The following is a 20870-nucleotide window of genomic DNA, read 5'->3' on the forward strand; positions in this document are numbered from 1 at the left end:
CATTATCTCTGTGACCCTCTCAACCTGAGGTTGTCATTCAGACCATCCCTGAGTCACGTTAATGTAGCATTTATTTATTTCAAAAATTTTTTAATGTTTATTTATTTTTGACAGAGAGAGACAGAGCATGAGCGGAGGAGGGGCAGAGAGAGAGGGAGACACAGAATCTGAAACAGGCTCCAGGCTCTGAGCTGTCAGCACAGAGCCCAACACTGGGCTCGAACTCACAGACCGCCAAGATCATGACCTGAGCAGAAGTCAGATGCTCAACCGACTGAGCCACCCAGGTGCCCCTATTTATTTATTTTTTAAGTTTATTTATTTTGAGAGAGACAGAGACAGTGGGAGCAGGGAGGAGAGAGAGGGGGAGAGAGAGGGAGACACAGAACCCGAAGCAGGCTTCAGGCTCTGAGCTATCAGCACAGAGCCTGATGCGGGGCCCAAACCCACAAACCGTGAGGTCATGACCTGAGCTGAAGTGGGACACTTAACTGACTGAGCCACCCAGGTGCCCCCAGATTTTAAGTAATCTCTACACCCAACATGGGGCTCAAACTCACAACCCCATGATCAAGAATCACATGCTCTACTGAGCCAGCCAGGCACCTACAGAAAAGGCTCTACAGAACCTTTTCATCTTTTTTCATCTGTCCTCCAGCACAGAGCTTTGCACTTAGTAAATGCTACTTTGAGGTTTGTTAAATAAAGATGTAATGGGACACTATAAAATGGACGTTTGCCTTGGGGGGTGGCAGGGATGTGGCCAGTTTTCCCATTCTCTGGTCAAAATTCAACTCTCTCTCTAAAAACTAAAACTGGCTCACTAATGTGGAAACAACCCACTAGCCCTGCAGCATATTCCACCCTACAACAAAGGTAGTTTCCCTAACAATTTATTTTTCATTTATTCAATCAATTTTATTTTCAAATTATACCTTAAAATGGCAATTGGTAATTGAGACTTAGTAACTTGGGATTTTTTTGTTGTTGTTGCTTGGTGAGTTCTTTCTAAGGTAAACGTTTCAGTATTTGTGCTACAACATCATGATGCCTGTATTAAGAAGAGCACAAAACTTAAAAACTTTAACAATGGGGTCAAGGTGCATGAGCCAGAAGCTGGTACTCTGAAACAAAATGGCAGGCAGATAATCACAGGTGATCAATTGGATGCTGGGGTCCAATCTCTAATTACTAAAAGCCAGCACAGAGTCATCAAGAACACATGATGACAAAAGTAACTTACTGTTATCTTTTTTTAGTAAAAAGACTAATTGCCTATTATTAGCTGCCTATTATACCCTGTAATATCTTTTCTTACATTTTTGGCTGCAAACTCTTTGATTGCTTCCTACATAATAACTGTGTAATTCCATTTTTATTGAAAGAGAACTGAAAGTCTAATCTTTCCTTAAGCAAGATTGATAGAAATCTGCTTTGTATAATTGAGAGTTGACAAAAGATTTTTTTTCAACTTCAAATCATATTTTATTATTGGAAAAGTCATTTACATTTTTAGGTTTCTTGTCACATAATTTATTTTTTTAAAAATCTCAAAACATGTTCTAGTACATTCAGTAACAAAGATCTACCAGTGTTACACATATTAAGAAAACCTGTATCATGTTTCTAGTTGCACTAAAATCTATATGCCTGTGCTTAATGGAGCTCTTAACTTACTTAAGTACAAAGTAAGGTATAAAAACTGAGTTTGAAAACTTCAAACAATTTTAAGACAGACTTAATTTTTCATGATTTTCCCAAAGCCAGTCATGATATTTATTTAACTTATGGTCTTCAGGGTGCACCTGGAAGAAATACAACACATTAGGAGACAGAAGTTAGTCAGAAATACATTTTTAAAATGGGCCTTTCAAAGGTACAGTAGGGGGAACAATACCTTATTGTAATATTCCTGCAAATTATAACCTTTAACCTAATTAGATTCATGAGTGCTTAAAACTCTATCTTACATTAAGGCAATCCTTCACAAAGTACTTTCCAATTTAGTACTGATCTTTAACATGACCTAGCACGTGGGTTGGGGACAACATGAGTCAAGTATTAATAGGCCATTTTTCAGGAGAAGGTTATAACTGAGAGTTATCACAATAAATGGTGGAGCAGGGGTGGGCTTAGCCAGATCTACTGGCTGAATGCTTCAGGGTGAGTCAGACTAAGAGGGCAGTGTACCATGCCACCTGGCAGTACCCACCAGCTGCCAGGACACCCGCTGGATGTCTGTGGACAGGGGACACTCATTTGAATGGGTAGCTGAAGTAGGGCCCAGTTACTGTTAAAGCAGTCTGGGACCACTAGGAGAAACCCCCACAAGCATATATTCCAAGTCCAAACCTGCCTGCTTTCCTTCAGTGGTGTCATTTTTGAAGGCTAATATGACTATGACAGGAGAAGAACCACATCAGGCTTAGAGACCACACATGAATGGGAATGACATTACAGGGCCAGAAGTGATAAACTGCTGGAGGTCAGTCAGAGGCCACACCAAGGAGTCTTTACAGAGGTGGGAGTGTCTACAGATCCTCTCCCTTCTGCCAACAGCCCCATGCCACCACTGCCCCTCAAGCCTGGAACAAAACTAGTTGTGATGGTGGCAGCACATGTGCCCAAGAAACAGTTTTGGCTATTGGATGGGTGTATTTTGTCTCAGAGACAAAACGTGCTGGAGATGTTATGGCTGGGGGTGGGCCTCACCTGCTTCCACTCATTGACGCAAAAAATTCGGTAAGAATCATTGCCATATTTGCCAATCCCGTGAAGCTCAATCGGGTACCTCCACTGCTTTGTCAGATATTCATCTGCAAAGATAAAACCTCACTTATCAGGTCAGCTTCTAGAAAAGATACTTTCCCCAAATATGTAGTGATGCAGAGCTGGATGGTGAGAAGGGCAGGAAGGGACAGCAAAGAGTCTTTCCTAACAACCCCAGTTCTGATGGCTCTTTCTTCTGAATTCCCACAACACCCCTGTCTAAACCTCTCACCTGCCACTTAGTAACCATTGTGATTTTGTGCTGTGCTAACTAGACAGAGGTAAAGTCCCTGAGGTCAACGGGGCCTTCTGCTTTGCTGATTTCTTCATCCTTCCTAGATGGCCTGCCCCAGTGCTGAGCAAAGATTTACTGCTTGGGTCAGTGGGAGACTGTAGTTTGGGGCAAGTGGATTGTTTTTACATGCTTTTAGCCCTTGAGCTGAATGACCTCTATTAATATAGCATCCTAGAACATTAAAGTTTAAGGTTTGACTCTCTTAAATAGGCATAGTTTATGTTCTTTCCTTTGGGTATATGGGAAAGTACCTGAGAACTTGATAATGGTTTTTGCTCGAAGATCATAGAGACCAAGAGGTTTAAGAAGTTCTGACACATCTCTCCAGTCTGCGGTTCTTGCTACCTCAGCTGAAGGGTACTTCTCTAGAAACTCCCAGAGCACGGGGATTGCCATTTTACCTGGGAAGTAAAAGTAACTGTGATTACAAGCCTCCTGATGGGTTGTTTTTAAGTTCAGGTATTTCCTCTCTAGAAATCTCGTACAGAGGGTTTTTTGTTTTTTGTTTTTTTGTTTTCCTTTTTAAATCCCTGATGAGAAGCCATTACTTGAACTGGTAACCACCTTCAGAGTCAATAACCAACACTCCTGATGATTTGGCTAAGAGTTTAAAAAAAATTTTTTTTTTTTTAACATTTATTTATTTTGAGACAGAGAGAGACAGAGCATGTACGGGGGAGGGTCAGAGAGAGGGAGACACAGAATCTGAAGCAGGCTCCAGGCTCTGAGCTGTCAGCACAGAGCTGGATGCAGGGCTCGAACTCACAAACCACGAGATCATGACCTGAGCCGAAGTCGACCGCTCAACCGACTGAGCCACCCAGGCGCCCTGATTTGGCTAAGAGTTTAAATCATGCTGATACCTGGCCTTGCATGATATTAATTTTCTTTTTTTTTTTTTTAATTTTTTTTGAATGCTTATTTATTTTTGAGAGAGAGAGACAGAGACAGAGCATGAGTGGGGAAGGGGCAGAGAGAAAGAGAGACACAGAATCCGAAGCAGGCTCCAGACTCTGAGCTGTCAGCACAGTGCCTGACGCGGGGCTTGAACTCACGAACCGTGAGATCATGACCTGAGCCGAAGTCGGACACTCAACCGACTGAGCCACCCAGGCGCCCCGCATGGTATTAGTTTCCAAATAATCCAGGCATCAGATAACTAGTATAAAAGCATACAGAACACAAAGTGCCAATGACATTAAAGAAAGCATTCAATGAAAAAGAAATGCTTTTACACATGACAGAGGGTGGAAGAATGTTAAGTAACTGATTTTCACTATGACCAAAACTAGTTTGGAAGTAGAAAATAAATGACAATCTATCTGTTCCTTAGTGCGAAAAAGGCTTTGGCTGTCATCTAGTCTAACTTCGTCATAGCTGAAGAGCTGCAGGGCTGCAAGAAGTCCTTGCCTGAGGTCACACAGACTCAAAGTTAAACTTGAACCCAGGGCTCATAATCAATCCAGTGTTCTTTCTCCTCATCGCACTGTCTCTAAGATAAAGATTAAAATAATCCACAAACCTGAGGTCCGATTGAGAAATATAGTAGCGATGAGGAGCTTCCATGGATCATGGAAAAGTGTTTCTTGGACGAGGTTAAAAGGTGACCGAGGAGGTGTCCACTTCTTAAAGGCTTTGCGTCGTGGGGGGCTAAGGGCTAAACAAACACACTGCATCAGAGCTCAACATCTGAAACAGACTTAAAATAGGATTTTCTGATTGGGAAAGGGATACCTTCTTTGTTATATTTGCTGGAAAAATATAGGCTTGTTTTCCTTTTTTCTATTTGTGTCCGTGGAATGGTATCTTCTGAAAAGGAAGGGTGAACATTGTTTATAGAAGCTATGGCTTAGGCTAAAGAAATACTCAGGGGTACAAATAACAATAACACACTACTATTATAAAGCATTTAGTACGTGCCAGGTACTGCTCTAAGCAAAGCACTTTACAAAAATTAACCAATTTAATACTATGGACCTACAAGCTAGGTACTATTTACTTTTACCTTACAGATAAGGAAACGGAGGTACAGAGAAACTAAGTAAACTGCTCAGGGTCACACAGCTAGTGACAGAGTTGAAATTCAAATCCAGGCAGTCTGGCTCCTGAGTCCATAACTTTGACCACTGTGTTACACTAGTATTCTAAGACATGCTCAGAGTTCTTAGTACTGAAAAATTAGAATATGGAATATTTTAAATTAGGACATACTTGTACAATGTGGTCATTAAACCATTTTGAGACGATATCATGAATAGCTTCCCCCATGTTCTTAACTTTTAAATAAAAACGCAATATTCTACATATGATCCCAATTTAATAAAAAAAGAAAAAAAAAGATTAGAATGTAAAAAACCAAACCAGTATAGTGGTTATTGCTAATTGTTCTTTTCTCCTTTAATTTTCTATATTTTCCAAAATTTCTGCGGTGAACACTTTACGCTTAAAGAAAGGACCCAGACAAAACAGAACCTGCTGAAAAACCTGATTTGGACCTTGGAATACTGACCACTGTCTACTGGGAAGCTCAGTTAATTTAAGAAAGACTATTTGACCAGCATTATTGGGCTTCCCAAGTTTTTAAAATCATCACATTTAATACTCTCCATAAGGTTACCCTCTAAATTTGAATGTCTGTTAATAATATCTTGCCATTTGTATAGCGTGAGCCATCTTTTTCACTTCTCCTTTTACTTTGTAATATTCTTGATGTGAAACACAGGACTGGTGAGGATTATTACCTCCATTTTATAGATAAACTAAGGCTTAGAAATTAAACAACCATCCTGGGGTGTCTGGCTGGCTCAGTCAGGAAGAGCATGAGACTCTTGATCTCAGGGTCATGAGTTTTTGAGCTTCACGTTGGGCACAGAAATTACTTTTTTAAATGTTTATTATTTAAAAAAAAATTTTTTTTTAACGTTTATTTATTTTTGAGACAGAGAGAGACAGAGTATGAACAGGGGAGGGGCAGAGAGAGAGGGAGACACAGAATCTGAAACAGGCTCCAGGCTCTGAGCTGTCAGCACAGAGCCCGACGTGGGGCTCGAATTCACGGACCATGAGATCATGACCTGAGCCAAAGTCAGACGCTCAACCGACCAAGCCACCCAGGCGCCCCTAAATGTTTATTTTTGAGAGAGAGAGAGAGAGAGAGAGAGAGAGAGAGAGAGAGGCAGACAGTGCACAAGGAGGGGAGGGGCCAAAAGAGAGGGAGACACAGAATCAAGAGCAGGCTCTAGGCTGATAGCACAGAGACCACACAGGGCTCCAAGCAATGAACCATGAGATCATGACCTGAGTGGAAGTTGGACACTTAACTGACTGAGCCACCCAGGCACCTAGGGCATAGAGATTACTTAATAAAAAAGTTAAAACATAAAATAAAATAAAACAGCCATCCCAAAATGAGAGTGGGATCGACTATAGATTGGGATAGGTATCCAGCTCTCCAGATAATTAGCTGTTTTTTGCTATTCTATTTTGAATAGGCAAAGCCTAATATAAAGTCAAAAAAGAGAACAAAGAAAACTGCTCTAATTAGTTCCATTTCTTCTGTGGGCTCTTACAAATAATTATTAACTAGCCTCTTTTATTATTAGGAGACTGAAGCTCGGTTTACCTGGCAATTTCCAACTAAGCCAATGGGAAAGTCTTTACTATTCCATTGGACACCTCTTAAACTAAGGCTACTTCACCTGGTGTTGAGAACTAGACTTCTTCACAAATAGGACACTTCCATTTGGTCACAAAAGGATGTTTTTCATATTTTATTTACCCATTATACTAGCAATAAAGCTACATAAACCTTAAGATTCTAAGAAGCTTGAAGTCTTTAAAGGACAGGCTTGTCCTACGTATATATGAAGCACAAGGTGTATATATATATAGAAGTACTTCCTAGGTATATATGGTTCAGCTTCTATTAAAAATAAAGGAATTCCAGGCACAGCAAAGACATAAAACCATGAGTAGGGCTGAGAACAGGAATCAAGTCTAACCCCGTTCCACCATTTGTCCAGGCTGTCTCCCCATAGGACTTTAAGTAAAATTCTTCTTCTTTAAAGGAGTTATTCATTATGCCATAATGGCATAATGAATATATAATACAGGGCTACTCAAAAGATCTTCTTTTTATTTCTTATTCACTGAGGTATTATAAAGGCAAAACTACTAAGCTCTGAACTCTGTATTAAGAGCATATTACAAATAATAGATGAACTATATGATTACAGTTTTGAATTATTTAGAGCTCTAAAGCATTTTAGAGAAGCATTACATTATAATAGAAGATAAAAATGACTATGATATGTACAAAATGAAATTGGAAGTCACACATCAGTGATAAGTAACAGAAGGGGTGCAAAAGAGTAGACACTGACTATTCACAACCAGTTTATGCACATCAAGATTCTTCCCCAAACCTTTTCTCAAGTGGAGCTTTTTTATTTTCCCTAAAGTTGTAATATTACTGGCTGGGAAGAAGATGGGAAGAAGGGAATGCACTGTCGGGGAGAGTCCCTGCTGTTGAACCAGGGAGAGATGGTAGCAGCTGTTAATGGCACAATTCTCCTTTGCTGGGGGTATCAAGGCAGTAGCCAGCCAGTTCCCTCTATGCCATGGGTTTGAAGATTGGTTAACAGAGGTACTAGGAACAACTGGTAGGACATATCTGATATTTGGGCCTATTTCTTCATTCTATTCCCACATCCTAACTGAGTACCGGCATGAAATATACTGTCTGGGAGTATAAACTCATCACATGTTTACCAGCTGCTTCAGCGCTCTGAATACCTTGACATATTTTCACAGAAATAGAGTCTTTCTCCGTTTGTGAGCAGTTGTCATCCATTTCAGAGCCACATTTTAAAATGTCAGTATGCAAATGTTCCTTCCTTTCCCCAGCTTCTACTTTTGTTCTTATTTCCTCAGATTCTAAAAAGGTTTCCTCACACTTCTTGCTGTGTTCTGCTTCTTCGGTTGAACATAATTTGTTTATGATGCCAGAAGTTATTTGTTCAAAACAAAAGTTTGATCCTGAACTCAGTGATTTTTCTTTTACAATTCTCTTTTCTTCATTGGTTACACTGAGGGTCTTGTTGCTTGCTCCAGCATCAGAAATGGAGAAAGTTTTATCAGGCTGACTTCTTTGCTCAACAGGTTCACTTTCAGCATCTGCCTTATTATATTCAGATTCTCTTTTCCTATTACTTTGAGTAGACTCGGGAAGACCCTTCTGGCACCCTGTTTTAGTTTTCTTAATTTGAATTCCTTTTAAAATAGTCACCTTTCGTTTGGACTTTCTAACCTTTCTGGAGTCAACATCATTAACACCCTCATCTTCTTTAAAGTTAGATGGTCCTCTGCTATTTTGCGATTCCGAAGTACCACTTGACAGGGGAAAGACACCTTTTCTCCACCAGCTTCGTGTCCTGAGGTTCCAGTTTGAATTGCTCCTTTCATTTTGCATTTGGGATGTCAGAGGCGCTGTGTTGTTATCTTTATGTCTGGCCTTGATGCCCCTTTTAGAAGGTACAGTAAAATCAAAATCTTCTGGTGTAAGAGAAGTCTCTCCATTTTTGTGAAGATATTTAGCAAGTGAACTTTTGGATCTGAACTTCAGTCCTTGTGGGCTAGAAAATGATATTAAAGAAAACTTATTGGTAGTAAATAAAAGTGAGTTTTACAAAGAATTGGACCACATTTCAGATTTTTAGTTAATAATTTCCAAATGTTGCTATGGGTATTTGTCTTTGAAAATTTAAAAAGCACGGGGTGCCCAGGTGGCTCAGTTTGCTAAGCAACCAACTTTTGATTTCAGCTCAGGTCATGATCAAGCCCCACGCTGGGCGTGGAGCCTGCTTAAGATTCTCTCTCTCCCTCTTCCCCTCCCCCACTTGCATGTACTCTCTTTCTCTCTCTGCCATGGGTATTTGTCATTTAAAATAAAAAAAAAAGTGATAAAGTGGTACTTCTAAATAGTTTTCTCTATGATAGTATAATTTTATAAATATTTACAAACTTACAAATTTAAAGGCACCCATTTGAAGTAGAAGTATGTAGTATGTACTTGTTCCCAAATCACTTGATGTAACTAACCTGTGACACTCAAAGAACAGAATCCATAATGGCTGTTATGATAAAAATAGAAAAAAGCCAAGTTCTTGTTATGCTTTCCTGCTACCTATCTAGATAAAATGATTTGGCTGTGCTATCGGTACCACATTGTATGCTCACCTGATAAAATATACATCATATCTTCCTGCTGTTTTCCCTGATAACCTTTGCTTCACAACTCTTTCCCATCCGCATGGGACAGACTTACGGCATTCTGTCATTGTACTACCACCAATCTGACTGGAAGCAATGGATTCTTGCAGCAGGGGATTCCACTCACTGCTGTTTTTTATCATCATTTGCTTTTCATCTTTTCCCACTCTTTCCAATTCCAGAGTAACATCTTTCTTACTAAACAAACAAACAAACAAACAAAAAACAAAAACAAAGTACAGGTGATTGGCTTACTTAAAATTTATTTTCCTCTGCTTATTCAATTTCAATCCATGACAGAGCAGGAACCATATGGACTATTTAGATGATAGGAGAGATTAAAATCAGTATGGACCAGTCTTATGCTATGTGATTACCTCTCTGTCCTGCAACATGGGTTAAAAATGATTGGAAATCTCTGTATAATCTATAGAGGTATCTAACCCAGATTGTTTTCTACAAATAGGGAAACTAAGCAAGAGTTAGTAACTAGAATTAGAACCAAGTTCTTCTGAAGTATTTTGGGGTTAATAATTTTGGGGGTTTGGGTGGGTCTTAAGAAATTATATAGTTCACATTTTAGGAATAAGGAAACTGAAGCCTGATGAAAACAGCACAAACTTTAAAGTCAGTGGACTGGGTTCAAATCGCAGCTCTTGCGATTTACCAGCTATGTGTCCAAGAGCAAGTTACTTAACCTCTTAAAATCTCCTTTCTTCACCTGTAAAAAGGAGGTAATACTTCCTTAAAGGTAGTTCTGAGGATTAAATATTGAAAAAAACAAATCAGTAGATAAATCATCCTAACCCCGTATCTCACATATACAAGTACTGTACTCGAAACAAGACTGTGGCTTCCTCTGGAACTTCCTATAGGACTTCCATTTTGGGGTCAGCAGCGCTGGCTGCTTAACGTGACATCTCCTACAAGGTTTTCCTGGGACCCTGCAACCCAAGCAGACCTCTCCTTGCTCCCCTTGCACAAAACCTCCCTGCTCCTTCCACCTCCCTCGTCATTTCGGGTAACGAAGTAGGGAGCACTCTAGGGCTGAACCTCACAAGAGAGTATCTGAGCCACAGCCATTGCTCCGAGTAAACTAACCCTGTGGGTCTCGAGCTCTGTCGATCCTAGGTTAGAAAGGACCACCAGCCTTCTATCCATCCCAGCCCGCTCCCATTTTATAGTTGGTGAAAATGAGTCCCGAAAGGGGACAATGACTTGCCGGAGGTCACTGGGCCGGTCTGGGTCTAGGCGCTCACTGGAAGTGACCGAGCGGGCAGCTCCGTAGTCCCGCAGGCTCGGACTCTCCATCCTAGCCGTGCCCTTCAAAAGGTCTCCGGCGGCAGCAACTGGCCAAGAGGGTACGACAACCAAGGAGTGGAGCAGAATAAGATGCGAAAGCTTCTTCAGCTCGGAGAGCAAAGCTGAAACCAAAGCCGAAGAGAGTGAACGTCAGTCAGATCCCACCGCAGCTCCCTCACCTCCCCCTCAGCCACAGGCGCCATTTCCACGGCTCAGCCAATCAAATCCTTCGTCGAGGAAGACGTACCGCCTTCCGCGCGTTCGGACCAGTAGAGCGAGCGCTAGTCGCGCAGACACCTTCTAGGCCCCGTTCCATCTTCGCTTTTGCTTCTTTCTTAAGCCTTTCCATTTAGACCTGCGCACTTGGAACTCAGCCGCGCGCACGAGGCTCACTGCGCATGTGTGTTGCTAGGGGTAGCGCAGTAACGAAAGCCGTTAGGGGAATAGGGCCTGTTACTGAGGCGGGAGGAGGGGCTTGAGGCGTGAGGGAAACCGCGATGAGGGCCGTGTTGACGTGGAGAGATAAAGCCGAGCATTGGTGAGGAGCGGGGCGGTCCGGGAGGAGCGGGAGGACGAGCCCTGGCGGGGCTGCGGGAACCGTTGCGGGAACCCCCGTGGTTGCCAAGGGCAACGGGCCTGCGGCCTGGGCTGAAGGCACTGAACCCCGGGTCTGCGCGACTGCAGGGTCGCCCTCCCACCCCTTTGCGGATGGAGAAACTGAGGCCTGGCGCGGGAGCAAGGGGGTGTACCACGCGTGAGGTAGTGGCCTGTCGAGGCCGTTTTACACAGACAGAATCAATGTCTGGCCCTGTCCAAGTCCGTTCTGGGTTCAGCTTACACCCACGGCAGTGTTTCTCGAACGTCACGATCTTTGCCACATCCACATGTTACCCATACTCTTGTTTCCTTGGCGTTTTTTGTCTAAATTGTCTCACTTACTTTCACTCAAATATGATTTTACAAGGAAACTATTGCTCCGTATTTGAAAATCAGTACCACTTGCTTTGAGATAACTGTGAAACTTAAAGCAGCGAGAAACAAAACGGTATTATTAAGTTGTAGCTGGATACTGGCAACTAGGAAGCCTTTAAGCCTCTGGTCTATAGTCTGGAGAACTGGAAGGAAATTTATCCAGTGCCATCAGAGAGGTGCTGGAGATGAATAGCGTCAAACCAAGACTTTCTCCTGTGCTTAATTAGAAGGCTTGAAAGAGAATCACAAGAGAATGACTTTCTCGCCTTAGGAGCGGATGTTAATGTTCTATTCCATTTTTATCATCGAAATCCATCATACAATGAAACATTTTGGGAAATGCTGACTTACTGGATCGTTCTCCTCAGCCTGACTTTAAAAATCTTCCTAGATGGTCTTTTCAAGCTTCATTGTGCAGCCTTTGTTTTGGCCACTGGAACAGCGCCCTTGCCATTCCCTCTCTGTCTTTGCTTAGTCTCTTCTGTGTGAAGCTAGCTAGCATGCCTTCTCATTTCCTCACACTGAAATTCGAAACATTCTGTAAGGCTCCCTTCAGAGATGGTTTCTCCCTCTTCTGTATTCTGCACTAGTAATAGCTAATGCTTACTATGTGCCAGGCACTGGCTGAGAATTATGTCTTTTATCTCAGTCATTTCACAACAGCCCTCTGAGGTAGGTACTGTAATTACCTCTGTTTTACATGAAACTGAAGCACAGAGAGGGTCATTAATTTGCCAAGGTCACACAGTGAATGAGTGGTGGAGACAGCTTTTTTCCTCACCCCAGAGCCAGTGCTGTTTGTTAGCTACTACATTATTTTTTCTTCATGTTACAGAGGCTGCAAACTCAAATGCCTGCAGGAGTCAGGCAGGCAGTATCATGGGAGGTGTTTATTTGCATCTTAAACTCACAGAATTGCCTGTCTGTCTTAGGAGTATTCTGCACCCCTTTTCTACACCCCATTTCTCTTGAAACAGATAGCCTTTGCAGTATATCTTTCACTTCTTTTAATAGAAAATTGAGCTTAAAAAATTCTTTCTACTTTTTTCTTATAAAGCTGCTGAAAACTAGCAACTGAACATTTGGCTTTGAGGTCAGGGAGTAAGAGGGAATGGCAAGGAGTGTGGCAAACTAGAGATCTCATGCTCTGCCTAAAAGGGGCAGCTGCTGCTCAGCTCCTGCCAATTACTCCCCTGCGGGAATTTGGCCTCGAGTGCTCAGATCTTCCTGTTTCCACCAGAAGCTACGGATTTTTATGTGAAATGCCCTAATTTTTAAGTGTTGGCAACTAATTTAAAAAAACTGAAATAAAACACTATGTGAGCCAAACAAAACAGTTGCTGGCCAAATACAGCCTGATTTGCTCCCAGTTTTCAACCCCAGGCATAGATTTTGTTCATTCCTCTCTTGTGGTACTTAGAATCTGTCTAGTATAAGAGTTATTTGTGAATCCGTTATCCCAGAAGTCTATAAACCCTTCAGAAGCAATGGCTACTTTTTATTCATTTCAAAGGCATATTCCAGAGCTTAGACAAATCAGTGGTTGGTGTGACTATTTGATGGATATATGTATTCATGAATTAATGAATGAGTGAAAGAATGATGAATGAAGGTTGGTTATTTGGGTTTTGGCCCATTACAGCTTTGAGAACAACTGTTTAGAATAGGCAGTGTAGGGGTTCTATAGACCAGCGATCTTGGTGGCAGCAACATATGCCAGCTGGTAGCCCAGAATAAGACAAAGCAAAGCAAAAACTATTTAAAAAAATAGGTAGTAGATCTAAGAGATCCCAAATATCTAAGATTAGTCCTCCACAACTGAACCAGCCACTGTCTCCTGGTCTGCTCTTTTGCTTCCAGTCTAACCTTCCCATGGCAGGAGGATTTCTCTTTTTTGAGTCCTGCTGCTGTGATCCATTATTCTACTTTGCATAATCCTAGATTGACTCCCATTTCCCTTCTGAATCAGATTGTGCATTTAACTAGGTGGTCCTGTTACCATCCCTCCTCCCCCACTGCTTGCTAACATTTAAATTTATGCTTTCCAGTTCAGCTGTAATCTCCATTTTTCTATCCAAAGCTCCTTCCCAGATGCTATCTTATTCTCTGAACTCCCTCATTTCTTCCATAAAACCACTGCTCCAGGTTTCCCTCAACCATGGTGACTTTTCTGGCTAGACTGCCTTATTCCAGTAAGGACAGTATCTGCTATTACCCTCCAGTCGCACTAGCTCATATTTAGTGAGTACTTGCTATAGGCCAGACAGTGTTTACATGCATTATTTTATTTAACCTCCGCACAACCTATGAGGTTAGAATAATTACCCTATTTACAGGTGAAGAACCTGAGACTTAAAGTAACACAATTTGTCTAAGATTCCAAGCAGGTAAGTTGGGGTGGGTCAGGTTGGGCAGGATTTGGAGAGGCACCTTGACCTTGGGACTTCCTTTACAGTGGGGTGGGCACAAAGTTGGCAGAGGACAATTTGCAGGACTTGCTCTCTGTCTCTCTGCAATGTAATTTGATAATGTATCTTTCTCATAAAAGGTGGCAGATGGGTAGAGAGAGCCATCCTGTAGTGTAATAAACTCTGCATACTGGTGACTTCTCCAACCCTGGGAGTGTTCAGAGGCTGGATAGCCATCCATAGGGAATTCTTGTCTTGGTGGGGGAGTTGGACTACATGACAAGTTCTAGGGTCTTTCCCAATTCTGAATTTCTGTGCTCTTGTCAACCCTGAAAATAAAACAGCCAGTTATTTTGCCAGCAAAGTGGGTTTATTCAGGAGTAGGAGAGCAGTTGCAAGCAGGACAGCAATTGGGACAAGCAAGCTATGGTGAACCATAGGTAAGTCCAGAAAACAGAGGAGCACTCTTTTATAGAGGAAAAAGGGGAATTGGGAGGGGCTGTTATAAACAAAAAGTCCATTAAACTGGGAGCTCAAAGTGTAGTGGCTTTTTATTGGCTGAGTTGTGACAGTCTCTCATTGGCTGGGCTGTTGCTGGGCAAGGAGAAAAATCTTCCTTCATCTAGGGTGGTGGTGAGGCATAAGCTTCTTCCTGTTGAGTCTTCAAAGGGCTGCAATAAACGTACACCATGAGAGCTCCCCCTTCTGGCCTCCAAGCTCCATTTTAAACGAGGTTTCCTTTATTTGGTTTCATAGTCTCATGATGTAATTAAAGTCTGAAGGGTTCAAGATAAAACATGGTCAGGTTGTTGGTTATATTCATTTTGTGTCTAGGACCATGCCATGCACCAAAGGCCCATAAATGTCTAAAACGGGGTCCTTGCCCTTAAACTGCAGGGGACTATAATTGACTGTAATTAAGGGGACAAGATAGTATTTGAAACAGTGTAAAATATAGACGATTATGTAATTCAGAGCTATGATAAATTATACAGATCCTAAGTACCTTAAGAGTTTAGACTGGGGTAAATTGAACATTATGTTGTACTTTAGGAAGGCAAAATTCAAGACGTTTATTTATTTTTTACTTATTTATTTTTAAATGTTTGATTTAAAAAAATTAAAAAAATTTTTTTAAATCTTTATTTATTTTTGAGACAGAGAGAGAGAGACAGAGTGCGAGTGGGGGAGGAACAGAGAAAGAGGGAGACACAGAATCCAAAACAGGCGTCAGGCTCTGAGCTGTCAGCACAGAGCCTGATGTGGGGCTCGAATTCATGAACTGTGAGATCATGACCTGAGCCGAGGTCAGATGCTTAACCGACTGAGCCACCCAGGTGTGCCCCCCCCCCATTTTTTTAATGTTTAATTTTGAGAGAGAGAGAAAGTGTGAGCAGGGGAGGGGCAGAGAGAGGTGGAGACACAGAATCAGAAGCAGGCTCCAGGCTCCAAGCTGTCAGCACAGAGCCAGATGTGGGGCTTGAACTTCTGGACCAGGAGATCATGATCTGAGCTAAAGTTGGACACTTAACTGACTGAGCCACCCAGGCACCCCAAATTTCAAGACATTTAGAGAAAATGAATTTTCATATCTGAGAGGAAGACAGTTTAAGACTTGGCCCAAATCAGACACTCAAATGATTTTCTGAGAATTCAACCCCAAATGATCCTTATGAAGAAGATCCCCACAGGAACCACTTTAATGAGCTTAGATTATCTACATTGCAGAAAGGGAGCCACAGGACCACGGATGACTATAGAAGAGTGGTGCAGATCCTTTCCAAAATCCGGTACCTCATCACAGCAACCCACAGGTGTCAGGTGCTTGCACAAGGGTGGCCTGTGCACTCAGAGGTGGGATGGCAGCTCTCTTGCCTTGTGTTGTAGGTGAGGACTAAAGCTTGGACAGGGCATCAGTTCTAGCCCCAACTCCCTTCTGATTTTCACTTTACCACCCTGTTTCTCCTCAGTGTGATACATGCCAAGCACATTTCCCTATAGGTTCAGAGAAAGAAAGCCCAGGAAACAGTAAGGCCCAGATCTGTTACCAGCTAATAGGAGGAAGCTGAAGAACTCAGTGTCTGTGTTTGCTTCTATCAAGAGGGATGCCTAACTGGGAAGGGTGTAATATTCATCAGCCAGCTGTTGAATATATGTGAAGAATTACTATTATTTTAAAAATTATTTTTATTAAAGGAGGCTGTTGTCCACAGAGCCCATATAAAAAATTTTTTGGATTCTACATGTAATGCCTTTTTTCCCCCCATTGATAAAGCATGGAAACTGTTGCTATTATATTATCAACTGTGACATATGCTAATAATAATGAAAATAAGGGCCACAGATCATAGTGGTTAGATCTTGGGCTTTGGAGACAGACTGCCTGGGTTTGAATTCTGGTTCCACCTCCACTCAGTAGCAGTTTATTTCCTGGCAAGTTATTTAGCTTCTCCATCTTAATTTGTCTCATTTGTGAAATAGGTATAGGGTTGTGAGGGGTAAGTGAGCTGATACATGTAAAACATTTAAACTGTACTTGCACACATAGTAAATAAATGTACTTAATAAATGTTATCCACTGTTATTGTTAAAGTATTAAAGATAACAGAGATTTGTCATATTTGACAATAGTTCAAGTAGAAGGTAGAGAGTAGAAGGTAGTATAGCACAGACTCTACAGTCAGACCCAAGTTGAAATTCTGGCCCTGCCACTTGCTGGTAGTGTAATGTCGGGTGGGATAATTGATTCCTCTGAGCTATGGTGTCCTCAACTACAAAACCGAGTAATAATTCATACTTCATAGAATTGTGAGGATGAAATGAAATAATGTATTGGAAGAGCTCAGCACAGAGTATCTCTGCAAAATGCTCCAAGTACTCTTACCTGGGGTCTGTATTTCTAGATGACTTCAGGTATCAGGTGAATTTATCCCATGCTAAACCTTTGCAATAGGCTGACTTGGCAGTGCTATCTAGCATATTTTTACTAGAGTCACCTGAACTAATGAAATCCCCTGCCGAGAGCATTCAAGAATCATTGCAATGTGGCTCCAGCCTGTTGTTTTTCTAGCCTGATCTCTCCCTACTGCCTTACATATAGCCAAAGTTTCAGTCAAATTTGATTATTTAGATTATATGCTATTCCCCACCTTCATGTCTTTGCTTGTTCTGTTTTCTCTGCCTGAAATGCTTCACCCTCCAAATCTCCTCCTGCATGTCTCAAAAGCCCTATTTTTCTCACATACTTTTTTTCTTCATGAAGCTTTTTCTCATCCTTTCTCCAAATCTTTTCTGCATCTTCCTCATTTGAATCCTGTAATATATGTTTTAATGTATCTCCTAAAACCTTTACACAGTATTATTCTGTAGTCATCTAATCTAAGAGGTCACTGATTGTAAAATACCATTATTTTAAGTACCACTAAGAAACCAAAAAATGCTTCCAGTTAAGCTGACACATCATCAATTATAAGATACATAACCTCAGAGATTTTTTTATTTTTTTAAGTTTATTTTTATTTATTTTGAGAGAGAGAGCAAGCAGGGGAGGGATAGAGAGAGAGGGAGACAGAATCCCAAGCAGCCTTCGTTAAGTCAGTGCACAGCCTGATGCGGGGCTTGAACTCATGAACCTTGAGCTGAAATCAAGAGTCGGATGCTTAACCAACCAAGCCACCCAGGCACACCCTCCGCCCCCAACCTCAGAGATTTTAAAATGTGAAAAAAATGTATGTTGCAGAGTTGATGACATATGGTAGGTCTTTGTGAATGTGTCTGAGTCATATCTTGCTAGTGGATGGGGATTTCTTTGAGGGCAGGGAGCGAGTGTGATTTACTCATTTTCTATCAGTTACTATTGCCTAGCACCTAAAAGGCATTCATTAAATATCCAGTTGGTTGGAAATAATAATGATATTTTTATTTTATTTATTTTATTTTTTTAATGTTTTTATTTATTTTTGAGATAGAGAGAGACAGAGCGTGAGTGGGGGAGGGGCAGAGAGAGAGGGAAACACAGAATCCGAAGCAGGCTCCAGGCTCTGAGCTGTCAGCACAGAGCCCAACCCAGGACCTGAACTCACAGACTGTGAGATCATGATCTTAGCGGAAGTCGGACGCTCAACTGACTGAATCACCCAGGCGCCCCAATAATGATATTTTAATAAATGACCAGTTTTTCAGAGACATGCGGATTTAGTAACCCTCACGCATTCTCTCAGTTTGTGTAGTCTTTATAGGAGAGTTAGTGCCTTCAACTGTTGACCCTTTGAATCATCTCTGGCGTCTGGACAAGTGGAAACTGGGACATGAAGCTAACTACCAAGTAAATCGTGATTGAATGGACTGCCAAGGTGCGGTGGCTGAACGGAATTTGCAACCAAATGCAATTCTTAGCCATTATTTTTCTCTCTCATACACAAGCAGTATTTCATAATGGAAATAAAGTTTGCTTTCCTGGCCATTAGCAGACCTCATCCTTTTGGTTCCTAATTGTCCTTTTGTCTTGTCTTGTCTCCTGTTTAGTATATATGACCTCGCATTTAAGCCCGATGGAACGCAACTGATTTTGGCTGCAGGAAACAGATTACTGGTAGGATTTTGTCTGAGTTTCCTTTTTAAGTGCTTTTTTCCCTCTCCCTCTTGTAAGTGCTCTGAAATTTGACCCTTTATTTTTTAAGATAAAAAAGGCAAGGGCGGAAAAACCAGTCATTACTTTTTAATAGGGAAGGAAATGGGCTATTTAAAACAGGTAAGTAAACTGTCTGTCAGATAGGAACCTGTGAACAATACCTCCTTTGGAGTCATTAATCTTTCCCTTTTTACTTTGAGACACCCATGAAAGAGTTGAAAACAATTAATCAAAATGCCTTTGAAACTGGGCTAGTGTCAGTTCACATTTTGTCCCCCTGAAAAATTTAAGCAACAAGACTGAAGGGGTTCCCTCCCTGAGAAGCCAGATAGCTTGACCCCAACTTTTAGGCATTGGCCTACCTAAACAATTCCATATGGATGCTGTCCTTTTTTCATATTTTCAAAGAATATAGCTAGTCTGGAACTTATCCCAGTATATAAAAGTAATTTTCAGAGGACTCTTTATGTTTGACCTAAAAACCTTTGTATGATCTCTCCTTCCTCCTGCGTAAGTCCACTTCCCCTTGCTCTGTTGTCTCTAGATATGCAGACTGACTGATCTCCATTCTCTTTATGGTAACTACATAATCTTAAAGCCTTGGTTACATTGTTCTGCAGACTTCTTCTCGCCAGGGTAAACAATCCAAATTCTTTTACTTTTTTTTCATCGGTTATCTTCTCTAACACTGTTTTTGGAGGGTTTTGCCTTGATTACTCAGATAGTGTGTTTTTTAAATATCCACACATTTATAGATGTTACAGTGCTACAAAATATCCTAAATCCATGTTACAGCTGGGTTTTATAATATTTCCTCTGATTTGTAAACCTGGAGTTCAGGTCTATGACTTTCAAACTCTTGATAGCAAATATGAAACATTTCTCTATTATGTTGATACTGGAGTCAGGCTAGAACTAAAATTTAATCATGTTGTAGCTGACTCTTTGTGTCTGTTGGCTTTATTTGGGAGGGTTTAGCTTGATTGGTCATATATCCAAATTCACATAAGATGAGTGAACTTTGTAGTGAAGTTCCACAGAGTGAAGTTCTATTTCTCAAGGATTAATGATATGTTCCTGGCCATGTAATTCACAGAGTTGGGACCTCTACTTTTTGGGTTTCTCCACTTAGAGTCACATTCTTTCTGGGGTTTTTTGGTGTAGTTTTTACTTGATGCAAATTTAGATTATTGACAAATGTTTTGTCATTTAAACAACAACAAAAAGCAGCAGCAACCTGCAGGAATTCTGACTAATAGATGTCATGTGGATAATGTGTAATTTTGTGCCTTTTTGCCAGGTTTATGACACCTCTGATGGCACCTTACTTCAGCCCCTAAAGGGACACAAAGATACTGTGTACTGTGTGGCGTATGCAAAGGATGGTAAGAGGCTGCTCTGGTTTTATACCCTCTGTAATGGTCTCATAGCTGTTCATTTTTCTCCTTAGTCACTCCTTAATTAGTGTTAGTAAGCTGACATACAACTCACAATCGCAGAAGATAGTTAAGTTTCTTACTTTATTTCAATCATTCAAGTCAATAAGGGCCATCTATGTGCCAGGTATTATTCTAGGTGCATGAGATAATGAAGTAAATTAAACAGCATGCTGGAAATGAAGTAAATTAAACAGTATGCTGGAAGTAGGGCAGAATAAGGGGAATTGAGAATGCTGGATGGGGCAGGGGATGGGTATGGGAAAGGAAAGGGTGGTGACGGTGGGCTTATTGAGATAGGACAGATGAGCAAAGTCTTGAAGGTGGAGAGGCAGTGAGATTCTGATAGTGGGCATCCAGAAGAAGAGAACTCCCCGCAAAGGGAAAAACCATAGCAAAGGCTCTCAGGTGGGAGTGTGCCTTCCAGGGGCTTTCGTGGAGTGAGTCAGGGGGAACAGGAGGGGATAAGGATAGAGAGGTAATAGGTATGGATGGGTGGCCAGATCACGTTGGCTGTTATAAGGACTTGGACTTAGATTCTCAGTGAAAATGGGGAACCACTAAAGACTTCTGAGCAGAGGAGAGATCTGATTTGATTTATATTTTTAAAAGGATCCCTTTAGCTAATGTTTTAGAAACAGTCTGCAGGGGGGTGAGGGTTGGAGCAGGGAGACGAGTGAAGAAAGCATCATCCAGGCAACTTTTGTAACACTAGTGATGGTGGCTCAGATCTGTGGGAGCAAAGGAAGTAGTAAGGAGTGGTCAGATTCTGGATATGGTTTGAAGGT

At 41.4% G+C, this 20870-nt stretch overlaps 2 protein-coding genes across 18 annotated transcripts in view; one reads left to right on the plus strand and one right to left on the minus strand.

Annotated features, from left to right (window-relative positions):
* Positions 1–1362: 1362 nt before the first annotated feature.
* On the minus strand, positions 1363–10978 carry MBD4 (methyl-CpG binding domain 4, DNA glycosylase). 7 transcript variants are annotated; one of them, XM_043588182.1, is made up of 9 exons: positions 10884–10978; positions 10557–10758; positions 9302–9532; positions 7835–8697; positions 4799–4873; positions 4587–4721; positions 3316–3465; positions 2713–2816; positions 1363–1805 (listed from the first exon to the last, which is right to left on the minus strand). In XM_043588182.1, exons 2-9 carry the CDS (start codon positions 10643–10645, stop codon positions 1728–1730), a joined length of 1725 nt encoding a protein of 574 aa, XP_043444117.1. In that variant the 5' UTR covers positions 10646–10758; positions 10884–10978; the 3' UTR covers positions 1363–1727. The 7 variants fall into 7 exon arrangements, with proteins under 7 accessions (XP_043444117.1, XP_043444121.1, XP_043444118.1 ...); XM_043588186.1 differs by lacking the exon at positions 10884–10978 and having other exon boundaries at positions 4799–4870; positions 7859–8697; positions 10557–10856; XM_043588183.1 differs by lacking the exon at positions 10884–10978 and having other exon boundaries at positions 4799–4870; positions 10557–10856.
* A 47-nt stretch (positions 10979–11025) lies between these two features.
* Positions 11026–20870, plus strand: part of IFT122 (intraflagellar transport 122) — a 78609-nt gene continuing 68764 nt past the window's right edge. For 2 of the 11 annotated variants that reach the window (XM_043588180.1, XM_043588179.1), the window contains exons 1-3: positions 11026–11174; positions 18541–18607; positions 19947–20031. In XM_043588180.1, the coding sequence (XP_043444115.1) occupies positions 11134–11174; positions 18541–18607; positions 19947–20031 (193 nt within the window). In that variant the 5' untranslated portion in view covers positions 11026–11133. Of the gene's footprint in view, positions 11175–18283; positions 18369–18540; positions 18608–19946; positions 20032–20870 lie in introns of those variants that run through there. The other 9 variants (XM_043588170.1, XM_043588171.1, XM_043588173.1 and 6 more) reach the window with 7 other exon arrangements.

Source organism: Prionailurus bengalensis, chromosome A2 (assembly GCF_016509475.1).
Source record: "Prionailurus bengalensis isolate Pbe53 chromosome A2, Fcat_Pben_1.1_paternal_pri, whole genome shotgun sequence".
Classification (NCBI taxonomy): Eukaryota; Metazoa; Chordata; class Mammalia; order Carnivora; family Felidae; genus Prionailurus; species Prionailurus bengalensis.